The sequence below is a fragment of the Opisthocomus hoazin genome, chromosome 2 (assembly GCF_030867145.1).
Source record: "Opisthocomus hoazin isolate bOpiHoa1 chromosome 2, bOpiHoa1.hap1, whole genome shotgun sequence".
Taxonomy (NCBI): Eukaryota; Metazoa; Chordata; class Aves; order Opisthocomiformes; family Opisthocomidae; genus Opisthocomus; species Opisthocomus hoazin.
The window spans coordinates 72,401,599-72,414,576 of record NC_134415.1 but is presented as its reverse complement, the minus strand read 5'-3'; the positions used below and the strand labels follow the sequence as shown (position 1 = coordinate 72,414,576).

The 12,978-nt window shown below is 36.9% G+C and overlaps 1 protein-coding gene across 19 annotated transcripts in view; it reads right to left on the bottom strand.

The window, feature by feature from the left end:
• The window catches only part of TRDN (triadin), a 255,762-nt gene that overhangs the window by 207,877 nt on the left and 34,907 nt on the right, over positions 1–12,978 (bottom strand). For all 19 annotated transcript variants that reach the window (XM_075414134.1, XM_075414122.1, XM_075414125.1 and 16 more), the window contains exon 2: positions 4,992–5,201. In XM_075414134.1, coding sequence (XP_075270249.1) covers positions 4,992–5,139 — 148 coding nt within the window. In that variant the 5' untranslated portion in view covers positions 5,140–5,201. The remainder of the gene's footprint in view (positions 1–4,991; positions 5,202–12,978) is intronic.

Genomic DNA, 12,978 nt, shown 5'->3' with positions numbered 1-12,978 from the left:
ATTCTGGAGCTGAAATCAGGGCGGTGTTAATTAGCTGTAATTGGTCACAGAGGTGGCAGGGAATTCTGAACACTTTATTAGCCCATTAGCAAATGTGGATTGATGGGCACTCAATCTTTACGACTAAAATAATCTTAAATTATTTAGTTACATTTACCAATTAAAATATATAATCCAGTTATGTGTACAAGAAATGCGTGAAATACATTCATGAATTATGAAGCCAATTAACAAGGTGTCTTTTCTAACACAAAGGATGATTGTAATAACAAACTGCTGCAAAGCACACACCAAAATACAATAAATCACTTTTCTGCGTTTCTGAAAATTCTGAGAATCTACAAGACATCTTCCAAAGCGGTGGATTACTTCTTGCATATTCATATATGCTACATACTGCATGAGATTCATAGTTTCTTATCTCAGGCTTTTGTAATGCATGTCACCTTCGTACCACATTAGAAATATTTCGCTCATGTTTATAGTTGTACAACACAGCATGATAGGAATGCAAGCTTTCATTTCTTTCCTCAAAGGAATGAACATAACACACTAAAGCGAAACACTGCAATTTCCTTCTTCTGGATAGATAGAACAGGGGTGAATCTTTCAGCACTGATCTAATTATTGGCTCATACTTTCCTCAAATTCCACTGCCAAAGCTGACTTGTAGATGCTGTCTCTGTTCTAACCTCTGAACAAACTGACACATAAGCACCAAGGAGGCACAGCTTTATACATGCACCCCATTACACAAGGTCCTCGTGCAATATTTTCTATTATAACCAGCACTTCCTGAATACTACAGAGTACTATAGAATTTACAGTAATCATGTTTCGGATGTGTAAAATTCCACAAAAATTAATCTTTATATGAGAGGAGCTTGAATTTATGTCATCTAACTTCAGCTACCTAAAACCCAGAAGTTATCCAACCTCAGCCTCCCTCAGTTCTGAAGTCTGCTTTTCAGACAGTGAAGAGAGGCCCTCCACAAAAGGAACTTACTACATATATTTTGGGATGAAATAAAACACTTCCTTTCCATATAGTTATTCATGGGACAAATATCATGTTGTATAAATTGTCAAAATTTCTAAAATTGATAGTTAACTTCTAAAAGAACATGCAACCATAGTAATCAAAAAGCAAAATCTATGGGTTGGCACCCTGTAATCACAGAGGCAACATGAAGTTTGTACCAACAAATTAAAAGAGTGCATAAGAGATAAAATGCATATACTAATAGTATAATTTTTTTGAATTATTTACCTTTACTATAATGACAACAAAATTGGTAATTGTTCAAATACAAAGCAATGTTTGAGTTCAACTCTAAAATAATTCCTAGCCTGCTGAGGTCAATTCTGTTGTGTTTCTACTTAGCTCCATGAGTCTCTGTGTAATTTCAGGGTGCATCTAGGTAAAGTCATAATTTAGGGTGTAGCACTTCCTTTAGAGGCTAGTAGCTCTGTAGTATAATCAGGAGTAACAGATCTGTGTATATTCCTCAGCCACACAGTTCCCAACCTGGTTTACCATTTCAAACCTCTCCTGTTTTCTACCGCAGTCGGTCCTGTGCAATACAGTCACTACTAGTAGCTTTACTACGGACATGGTCATTTGTGGCAGAAAAGCATAGTGGAAGTCTCCAGTGGGAACCCGTAGGTCAGAGCCAGCCCCAGTGTGGAGGTGTGTAGCACTTTAGTCAGCTCTCCCAGAGCTCTCCCAGCTCAGGTCCTTACTTCCCGCAAATCTGGCAAAGGGCTGGCTCTGAAGATGTACACAGTATGTTTTTAAGTCATCCCACTAGGAATTATTGTGCAACATCTGCACAAAATTCAACAGGATTAACTGTATGAATGGGTGAGTGAAATCCTGACTACAAAGGTCTATAGGTTCACTTCTCACATGCAAGGGTGGGAGAAGCTGCCCCTCAGTTATCTTTGTGTCCCCACTGAGACCTCTGGCTAGGTGCTTTGTAAATGCCTTATGTCCTTCTAACAGATGTTTCAATGAAATCTTGCAATCTCATAGATGTAGATCAGTAGGAATCTCCAAAGATTGTCTAATGTAATCCATCTCAGTGAGGGACTGTTGCTGACACTGGATCCAGTCAGCCATGGCCATCTGGCCAAGTCCTGAACATTACCAAGAATGGAAAATCTGCAGCCCCTCTAGGCAACAGATTTCAGTGCTGCACTGACCTCCCGGTAAAGACTTTTTTCTCCCCTGGCGTTCAGTATGAATCTCTCACACAGGAATTTCTGGCCATATGTCCCTTGTTATATCACCTGATGTACCAAGCATATCACCTTGGTAACTATTTGTCCTCTGTCATCTTTGTAACTGCCCTTCAAAAAGCTGCAGGCTGCTCTTAGGTCACCCCTCGGTTTCCTCTTCTCTAGATCAATGGAGTGCAGCTCTCTCAGCTTGCCTCATTCGTATGCTATGCATACTTTCTAAACTTGAACTTCATGGAACTTCAGGTAAAGAAATAGGAAAGAAATTGACAGCACTGGCTTATGAAACGCAAGTGTTAAGGAAAAAATACACTGAATATTCTGTGGTTTATAGAATAAAAAATATACAGTTGAATATATTTTCTTTGGCATCTTTCATTTACATTAAAAAACTAGGAAATTAATTTTAATCATGCTTGCAAAAATAAACTTACAGTCCTGAAAATAGCTGCTCACTTTTTTTATGCAGTTCCGGTTGTTCAAAGGGCAGTGCCCAACCCAAGAGAAAATATCTCTGGGTTTTAGATTTAAGGAGTCATTTAAAAATATGCTCCAAATTCTACTTTCTGTCTGAAAAGAAGGCACTACTTTCTGTCTGAAAAGGAGGCAAAGAGCAAAACTGTCAGAGGGTGAAAATCATTCTAGTATCAATAATGCCAGCTAGGTGGTCCTCTGTGAAATCTTCAGCTGTTTCCATTGAATTTTTGTAATTCAGTGGGTTTCACCTAGAAAAACCAGACTGAGTAGGAACTCCGGAGTTGAAACCCAGGGGTCGTGATAAGAGCTATGTAGCCTTTGTTATATTTATGTAAATACATAAAACAGTCTAATAAATCTTGGTCTGAAGAAGCAGAGCAGTTCCTTCTCTTAATATTCCACCGTTGAGACCTGGTTTAAATCCTAGCTTAATTAATCACTTAGGAACAGAAATATCTTTGGGAAGGAAAAGAAACTAACTCATGAACTCAAAATACTGAAGTATCATCTCTCAGAGATCTCCACAAAACAAAAACTCACCCTGCAGATTAAATTTTACATTTTTTATTTCTGCAGCCTGATCTGAAAATGTCAGTTTCCATTGACAACTTTGGGATTTAAGCTCATTTAACCAATACAACATGAACATCAGATTTCCATCTGCTTAGAAAGTTTCTTTCAGTCTCCCATATGAATATAGATTCTAATTGCTTAACATTATCCTGACTAGTATATCGAGCATGCATGAGCTGACAGCCAGTTCAGGAATCACTTATTTTAGGAGTTTTGCCTGAGTTACGCCCTGGTTCCTGACTGCTTATTGAAAACCTGTTAAGAACTCGATTGATTCTTTGATTGATTGATTAATTGTTAATATGGAAAATTAAAAGCACAATATGGTGAGTTCTGTCTCTTGGCTGACATCTGTGTTGTAACATTAGGTGTGTTGTGTACAAATTGAAATCTCATGTCTATTTTGGGAGGATCACTCAAAAGGAACATTGTTTTGCTGTGACTCAAGTGAATTCCTTCTGAAAACATAGACAAATGAGAAGCAAAACATTTAAAAGAGGTTTGTGATATTTTTTCTCCACATTTCAAGGTTCTACGTCATCCATTGATCCAGGATTGGTTGGCTTCTTTCAAGTTCCATCTATGTCTCAAAAGCTTTTTAAATAAATTTTGAGGTCAATATTGATATACAGCAGGACAAAAAATCTTTGATTTTATCAGTAAACTGATAAAGTTCAGGAAACTAACTGTGAAACATCAGCTCAGTTTGTTTTGAATTAAAAGGCTGAAGTCTGAATTTCAATTCCTAGTTAATTATTGTGACAGATACGATAACTTTGAATCTAAAGTTCTTATTTAAGAAAGAAAAGGACCCTAATAATTTATTTTCTGCTTCACTTAAATGTTTCCCAGTCATTACAGCCTGGTTGCCTCACAAAAGTTTTGCTGTTGAAGTGGTTTACAGAACACTGTACACCCTTTACAAACATAGGTACTTAATTGATTCTATTTTCCATCATTGCCAGACATAAGGCATAAAAGTCAAGTAACAATGAAATAATTTCTGTTTCCTATTCCTTTCTTCGCATTCCTCATCCACAGTCACAGCCCTTATAGCACACACTTCTTTTTCATGTTTACCCTCAATAACTAATATGTACCACAAAACTTGATCTTCTTCAGTCAGTTTATCAGGTCTTAAACTAGGCGAGACTTACTGCCTTACTGAAGACAGGGGTGTGACTTAGCTGATGCTAAGAATCTGGTCCTCTGTGCTTGTGGTTTTTGAAGATGAATTTAGGGTTAGCATGTTTAGAGATGATCTTTTGCATATTTCTTGTTGTTGAACTACGTAAGCAGATGTCAGAAGACTCAAGGTAACTATGAAAAATTTTAAAATATATTTCAGAAAATGTGAATTAAATTTAATTTTATTTTTCTTGAAATAATTTTATATAGAAATTTCAAGACAGAAATCTGACCACACATGGTCATATACATATTATATTACTGTCAACATACACATTTTCCAGGATGAGGATGGGCTGCAAAATGGAGAGATTCATATTATAAAGATGTGTGAAGTGTAAACTAATATATTCTGACATTTCTCACAATATCTCCTCTCTTAGTAAACTCAGCAGAGACACTATGCTGGCCCCAAGAAGACAGAAGACATGAAAATTTACATAACGCACATTCCTTAATAAATTTTTAAATTTTAATATACAAGATGTCAAACAGAATATGCTGAATATTACCTGCAAAGGCTTTGTAATCCACCAAGTCAAACATTACAATAGCTACTGCTGACCAGGTAACAATCAGAGCAACAACAAGAAGCCATGCTGCTGGTGAGCTGAACGTTGTCACAAGGTCTTCTGTAACTGATTTCTTGCCAACTTTCATGGATGGTGAGGGAACGGATCCGTTCTTACCATCTATTATCGTCGTGGTTGTAGACACACGTCCTAGGCAAATAGTCAAAGCAGAAGAAATAGAATGTAACACTTGGAGCCTAAAAATCAAGAATATTAATGTTCTTATGAAATTCTTCTGTACTCAGAACATTTAAAATAAATGTAAATATTGCATTATTAAAGACAGATTCTTGTGCTTTCTGCAAGGAGTTTTTCCTGAACTGGGACCACTTTTAGTAAAATTCATTTGGGAGCAAACATAGCAAAATAGCCATGACTTGCCTTTTTGATTGTAATATGACATTTTTAGTATGGAACGAATAGCTACACACCTAGGAGAGTGATTGATGAAAGCATAAAATATTATTACTCTCCAAAGGGCTGTCTTGTTACAGGCTGTAGGCCAGATTCTCAGGTGATGTGATTAAGTGTACTTCCATTGACTGTAATGGAGTTAATGAGCCTACATCACTCAAGGTTTGGCTGGATCTCTGCTGTCAAGGACATGTATCGATGGCAATAGGAATGTATATACTCCATTTCATCTAACAGAAACACAAACGATTTACATATCCAGTATACTTATAAGTTGCAAAGAGGTGTGTAGCTGATTTTTAAATACCTTTGTGGCATTTTTTATTTAATGCAATAATCTCCTAAGAAACAAGAATCACAATGCCAAAGCAGGCTTAATTCCAGAAAACATAGGTTTGGTACTGGAAAGGTGGTAGGAGGGTGAATATGCACACTAGCTACTTAAATAGTTGACACACATTAACTATTTAATGGACAGTTAACAGTAGTGACTTTGTCTAATTCTTCCTAGGGTATTAAGAAATGTCAATTCTGGACACAAACCAGAATTACGGTAAATGAAACCTGACAACATTTGAAAATTCTGATATTAGTCTTCCTTACAAAAGAAAGTGATAATCTAAACAGTCTTGGTTGGTGTTTGTTTTCCAGTATATATAATAGCAATAGTAAAAGTATTCATAACTCTGCAGTCAACAATGGTAGAAGAGCACAGTACCTCCATTAACTTAGTTTACATTATCTACTTGCAAGCTACTGTTAAAATATTAATAGATATGCTACATATGTTTCTGGACTGGTTGATGATAAGAACTTTCGAAAATTAATGTCACTGATTACAGGGACCCTTGCCCATAGACATTTAAAATGTCAAGGAATCAGGTGCTACCTGGTTTGCTTATACCTTTGCTTCTCACCCTGAGATTGCCTATCTTCTGTCACAGCTGATACAACCTATAAAGCTGATAATTTTCTACGATGACAGAGGTAAGGCAAGTGACAGAGTTGCTCTATACAAAGATAATCAGATTCAGTTCCTCTTTTCACATAGAAAATGGCAAATCTTTTCAGTAGAGCTAAGGAATAAGGCTTGTGAAGACTTTCAGTTATTTGGCATGAAAATATGTATGTAGCCTCTATTTGAGAATCACTACATTGATATTCTTTAAGAAATAAATGAAGAATTACATCCTTGATACTACCTGTAGGTAGATATATTTCTTCCTAAATAAAATGGCCTAATAAATCTTCCAATCCTTATCCTAAGGAATATTGATTTTGTTTCTTTTTCTGTAGAAAGGGAGAACAATAGTCTAAAGTGACACTGAAATGACCTTTATATATCTTACATACAACTGTAGAATAGGGAAGGACAATTCTGGCGTCAGAGGCACCCTACTCTTAATCTGTTTTATCTGTAGTGTTCAAATTCATACCCTGGATTATTCTACATTACTTTTGTTTATTATATAGTGCATTGCATTTGTGTGTACTTTTCTTAGATCTTCCTTTTCAGCTTGTTTCTGCACAAGCATCCCGACACTGATCAGTGCCTTCTTTCAAGCCCCAGAAAGCTGCTCTGCTAAAGAGCAGTATTGCATAAGCAGAACAAGATTGGCATATTACAGGTTTTTTGTTACTTATTTGAAATTTAGTCTTATTTATTGAATGTTTATTCTGCTTGTGAATAATGTCTGTCTACTAAGATAGAATTTATGTTCTTTTGTATATTGTAAAACTATCACTGCTTCCATTTCTTCAAATATAAATTTTGAATCAAACGTTTCACAGCAGGAGGAAAAATCTGCCAAGTGACAACTAACAATAAAGATCAGTTTCCTAAACTCTAATTCAAAATCAATAGCATTTTGTTATCCTGCTGCATATGAAATGCAAGTGATTTGTTCATGCAACAGGTCATAAGTGACACATTATGCATTTTTTTCCCTTAGGGATATCAGTCAGAGTTTATGATGTGTAAGAGAGAAAAGTACTGTCTCATCTTGACAAATGTGATTAGTATCACAGCACATCTCCAAGGACATACTAATGTGCAGTTTTAATACAAGCAATTAAAACTCTATGTGTGCATATAGATATAGACATATACATCTAATTACCATTCAAAGGATCATTCCCTTAGGTCTGTTGCTATGTAAAAATAGTTTCTTCCTACTTACTATAAGCAACTTTTCAAATTCAGACTGCTGTGTGCCTTGTTTGGTGAAGAAAATAGTTTCCCACAATTTATCATTCTGAGCAATGCTGCGAGACAAAGCTTAACTATGGTAGAAGGTTATCTATTGCTGATATAGCCAAGTCAGATGTCTTCTTAAAAATTCAGGAGGTCATACAATAAAAGGAGCAGCGTTACATTCACTGAAGTGGGAGTGACCAGCTATTGACACAAGTTTGCCTGGAGGTCAAGCTAAGAAAAATTTTGTTATGCTGCTAGAGGTTTGTGATGCAGATGCTTGCAGTATGATTTGGGTGCTAAAGAAAGGTCTCCAGTGTTGTTATTGGTGTTTTATGGCATCAGAGACATCCTCACAGGACCGGTAGACATCATCTACAGGACAGTAACTTCTGAACTGCGTGGAGGAACCCAGACAGGATGCCCTAAAGCACTGAAAATAGAAACTAGATTTTTATGTCCCTAGCTACTAATATACACAAAGTTGGCTGGAGGAGTTTAGTTGAGGACTACTAAGGAAGTCTGTTTGCTGCTACGTAATCTCATGTGAGGCGGATTGTATACTGATACCATTGTAATTTCATTACTTCCAAAAGAAGAGGCAATAACACCAAGACAACTGCCCTCCCTCCTACCACTCTGTTATTACTGTACCCATGGTGCTATCCCAACACTTTTCTCTGTCTGGTCCCTGCTTTGCAGTGCCCAGTTGTTGTGTGCATTTTTGTCCATCTCCTACCAGTGTTAACCTCCTCCCCAAACTTACAGTGATGCTATTTACACACCTAGATCAGTAAAGAAAGAAGGGATCTACACATGAGCAGTCTTTCCACCAATTCAGCCAGCAGCAATTTTCCTCTTTCTCTGAAAAGTGGCAAAGGTAAACAGAGCTTCGGCCCTAACGGTCAGTGGCGTTTCAGGTGCCCAGTGGGGGAAAGAGCAAAACAGGCATTTTTGGTGCTTTGAAATCACCTGATGAAGCCTATCAATTTTTACTTTTAAAATTGACAGGGGTCATTCAGCAACAGGTTAAAATCAAATTCCTGAACTTCTCCAGACAACCTTGCTGCCCGTATAATACATATTTTCTCTCCCAAGAAAAATTTCGCTGTCTGTATTACAGCCAACCAGACTCCAAGTCAGTTTAGTATACTTAGATGAACACTGCAGTCAATCAAGAGATTCATGAGCTGATCAGCTGTCCCTGCTTTGGGGGAGGCAATATCCATCACAGGAGTTGCGGGTGCAGCTGAAGACTCTTACAGTTTCCGCCATTTGATTTTAATCCACCACCACTGGTCTGCTAGAGACTCCTGGCACTTTGAGTTGTGACGGCTATTGATTTTGAATGAGGATGGGAACTTTAAAATGTTATATATACATTTCTATAAAAAGATTACTCTGGGGATATATACCTCTGACTCCACGTCACAATTTCTCACACACACAAAAATACCCCATCAGGTCACAAATGTCACTTTTACAACAAGAGATTTAATTGCTAAATTCCAAATAGCTAAAACTTACTGTTTCTTACTGTTCCTCTGGTTTCATATTTTTCACTTAGGATTAAATCTGAAGACCCATAGGGTCTCACAGATATAAATAAACCTTTGACAATTGCTGACAACTTTGAGGAGAACACTGTGTGACTTTCAGCGTCCAGGGTGAGCTTGTAGTCCTGGCAGCTTAGATAAAGTACCTTTTGTATTTGTGAGCTGAGATCTCCTTAAGGCATAAAAGCATAGAAGTCCACGGTTAAGGATGGGCACATGGTTTTTCAACAGCTATACCTCCCACTACCCCAGAAGCAAAACAAACAATACCCCTACTTCATTCGGACTAATGCAAATGTAAAATAATAATTTTCTGTATTTGTGTTGTTTCATAGTTATTTTATGTATTACAGTACGTTCTGCCCATAGCACCAAAAAAAAAATCAAGTAAAATATTTAATGTGAAATGCCTTTTTAAGTCGGGGCAGAAAGCAGAGGGCTAGTCGTGCTGCTAAAAAAAAAAAAGAGGCTCTTCCCTATTAAATAACGATATTGATGCTGGGGCAATTCAACTGGGATGTGAGCGACCTCAGTGCATTCTGCTCTAAATGAGAGACCTGATAGATTTTGACTTGTCTGTTGCACTCCCCAGATGAACACTCCAATAAATAAGCTATAAAGTATTCTGAATTCAGGTCATTAATGGCTCCTCTTCAAGATATTCTGCTTCACTTGGAATATTTACATAGTAATTAAGGGAGCAGAAAAGAGAAAGAATGACTGTTTAAATTGACGCTGTATGTTAAGCACAGGCTTGACCCTTGGGCTTTAACCTGGTGACCTTATCAATCCACCACTGTTGAGATCAGGCAGGCAGGAGTCTCAGCCTACCGTAAGGAGGGTACCGAAGGGAGGAGGTGACTGGGGATTAGAACCTTGCAGTGAAGAACTAGGCAATGGATACGCAATAATCTGCTGCATTTTTTCAGGACTAGCATATCACCTTTAGTGAGTTCACAGACCTCTACAGCTCTCACAGTAATCACTCTGTTCCCATGCGGGGAAAACACTTTCTACCACAAGAAAAGACTATGCCTACAGCAGGTGATACTGATCCCTGATTAAGGAGCTCTTTTTAATTTCTCTGCTGTGATTTCTGCACTCTTGGTTTGTACAGGTGGAAATGAAAAGGCAGAATTTCTGCTGTGGTCAGTAGTTAGTAGCTTGCAAAAGAATAACAGTAGCAATATTCTTTCCTGAAGTAGTCTAATGACTTTGGTCCAGAAAGCTTTTGATTCTTTATAAGTATGTAGCCAATTTCCCAGCACTTCCATAGACTCAGGGAGTTGGAAATTCTTCACTGAACTCCTGCCTTTTGTCTTCTTTATGCATTTATGTTGGAACAAAACGATGAGCAGAGAGAAGGAGGAACCTCAGAGCCCACTGTACACACCTGAACAGAGAGCCTCAACCATCTTATCCAGCCAGCACTAGAGGCCAAGAGATGCAGATACTAAACGGTGAGTAACATAGTGCAGAACAGCTCAGAGAAAGAAGAGCAAGAACTGTCCAGCTCGGCAAAACCTATTGCTCTTCTCCAAATGCTGATAAAGCATGAAATTACAATGGATTTAAAACCACTTACTTGTAGTCCTGGTAACCTTCAATAGGTTAGGAACTTAGTTAGGTCTACTAATATGGATCATGTTTTCTATTGGACATACATAGTAATATAAAGGCGAGACTCTTCCTAACATGGATAGAGGGGCAGATGGAAATAGGGAAAGACAACTTAAATAGGCAAATTCAGCTTAACTTTGAATTTTCCTTTCTCTCACCGTTATCTGCACCAGGCTCTGCACGCAGGGCAGCGATCTAACTTTCAGCCCAGGAATAGGTGGCGGGCACCTAGTGTAGCTCTGCTGAGTATGAACAAGCTTCTGCAAGCTGCTGAGCAGAAATGTGACATTTTTAAGAAAAGCTAATTTATTTAGAGCTGCAGCATAAATCTTCTCTTGAGATTGCTAACATTCATCTATATTTCTTTGTATCATATTACTTTTGTATTCTTTTTTTTATTTTGTATTTCTTTTGTATCATATTACTTCCCTGTATGTATGAATGAATGAATGCAACTGGAATAACTAAAGGGGAATAATACAGAAAAGGAGTTTCACAACCAATACCGGAATTTACAGACTTCAGAATTCATCACATGGAGGACTGAAATGTCCCTCTACAGTTTATGTAATCAAAGCACAACTAGAAAAATCTCTCAACATATGTCAAGTATATATTGGCAAATTTCTCTAAATTAAAAAGTAGTGTTTCTGCAGACTAAAGGCTTTGAAAGCTGTGACTGGGACTGCCTGTGAGGGAACACTTGCAGATTTATTGGTGAATGATAGTTATAAAAATGTAATATTCTTTATGAACTGTGGGAAATAGGGTTGGAGATTATGCAGCAACCAATTCTACATGACAAAAGAAATAGAATAGAGATTATGGAATATGGAGAGGATGATGCATGAAAATTAACTGAACAATTTAATTCAGAAAAGGCACTTATAATTACATGTGCTGCTGTGTATTTTTTTAATTTCCTTTTCTGTTATTATATCTGTATTTGTTGTATTTTTGATCAGTAGAGAGCATCTGATAATTTAAAGAACTAAATTTTATTAATATTTCCTATTCATTCTCCAAGAAATTATGTACACCAATCTTTTTATCTCATCAATTTCAATACGTTTGTAGAATAAAAGATAAATCCTATAAAGTCATTTCATTATCTAGTTCAAAGAAAATGTGTACTTCATACAGTATGAGTAAATGATACTAATAGCAGTACTACTACTAATGAATGCTATGAGGTGAAAGCTAGAAGATTTTAATGCTGTATTCTAAGGTGTGACATATTTTGAGATTGTAATAATGACTGTTTCTTAGGATACAGTACACTGCCATATACTATGTAGAAAAAAATAAAGTGAAGCAAATAGTTTAACTAAGACTAATTAGAAAACATCCATAATGCAATGAAGAGATAATTATTTTCCAGAGATGTATAGCCAGGATGACAGGGACTGGGCAACTACATGAAAGAAAGAAGGACTTCTGAATGTTAAGACATACTTTCTGACTCCGGAATTTTCTTTATTTCATAACCTTAAATGCTAAGCAAGTATTCTGGCGCGGCAGTAGTTAAGCATTTAGTGCCTGAACTTATACTTCTTCCTCAGCCAGTGGCTGCTGCTGAAGACCAGACAACGCACCAGTGGGACCAATCATCTGACATGTTGTGGTTCTCATGTTCTTGCTGACCTTATTTTCATCAAAAAAGTACCAATTAAATATCAAGTCACATAAATGTCCATTTTTAACAGTATTTTATTTCTGTTGTTCTTCTCCATTTCTCTTTATGATGTTACTTGTAGGGAAATAGGATTTATCACTTCAAGAACCTGCTGCTTATACCCTATGTGCCGTGATAATACTTCCATTGTGATATTACAACCGTTTCCATGTCACTATTGTGAGGATTATGATGATTCTAAATGGAAGGGAGAAGTGAGAGAAAATGAACTTTTAAGAAACAAATCTACTATTTTTATGCAAATGTCCTGTAGAATGAAAAGGAGAAATGTAAAATGTATGGGAGGACTTTTTTTCCACATGGACAATTTTTCAAAACCTGCTGTGGAGTGCTAGTGACTCTCAGTAAAAGAAATACGGAAAACTGAGAAACTAAGCCCCAATGTTTTTAAATAAGTTCTTTACTATATTTTTCTCTTTCTTATATAATGCATTGTATACCCGGTAT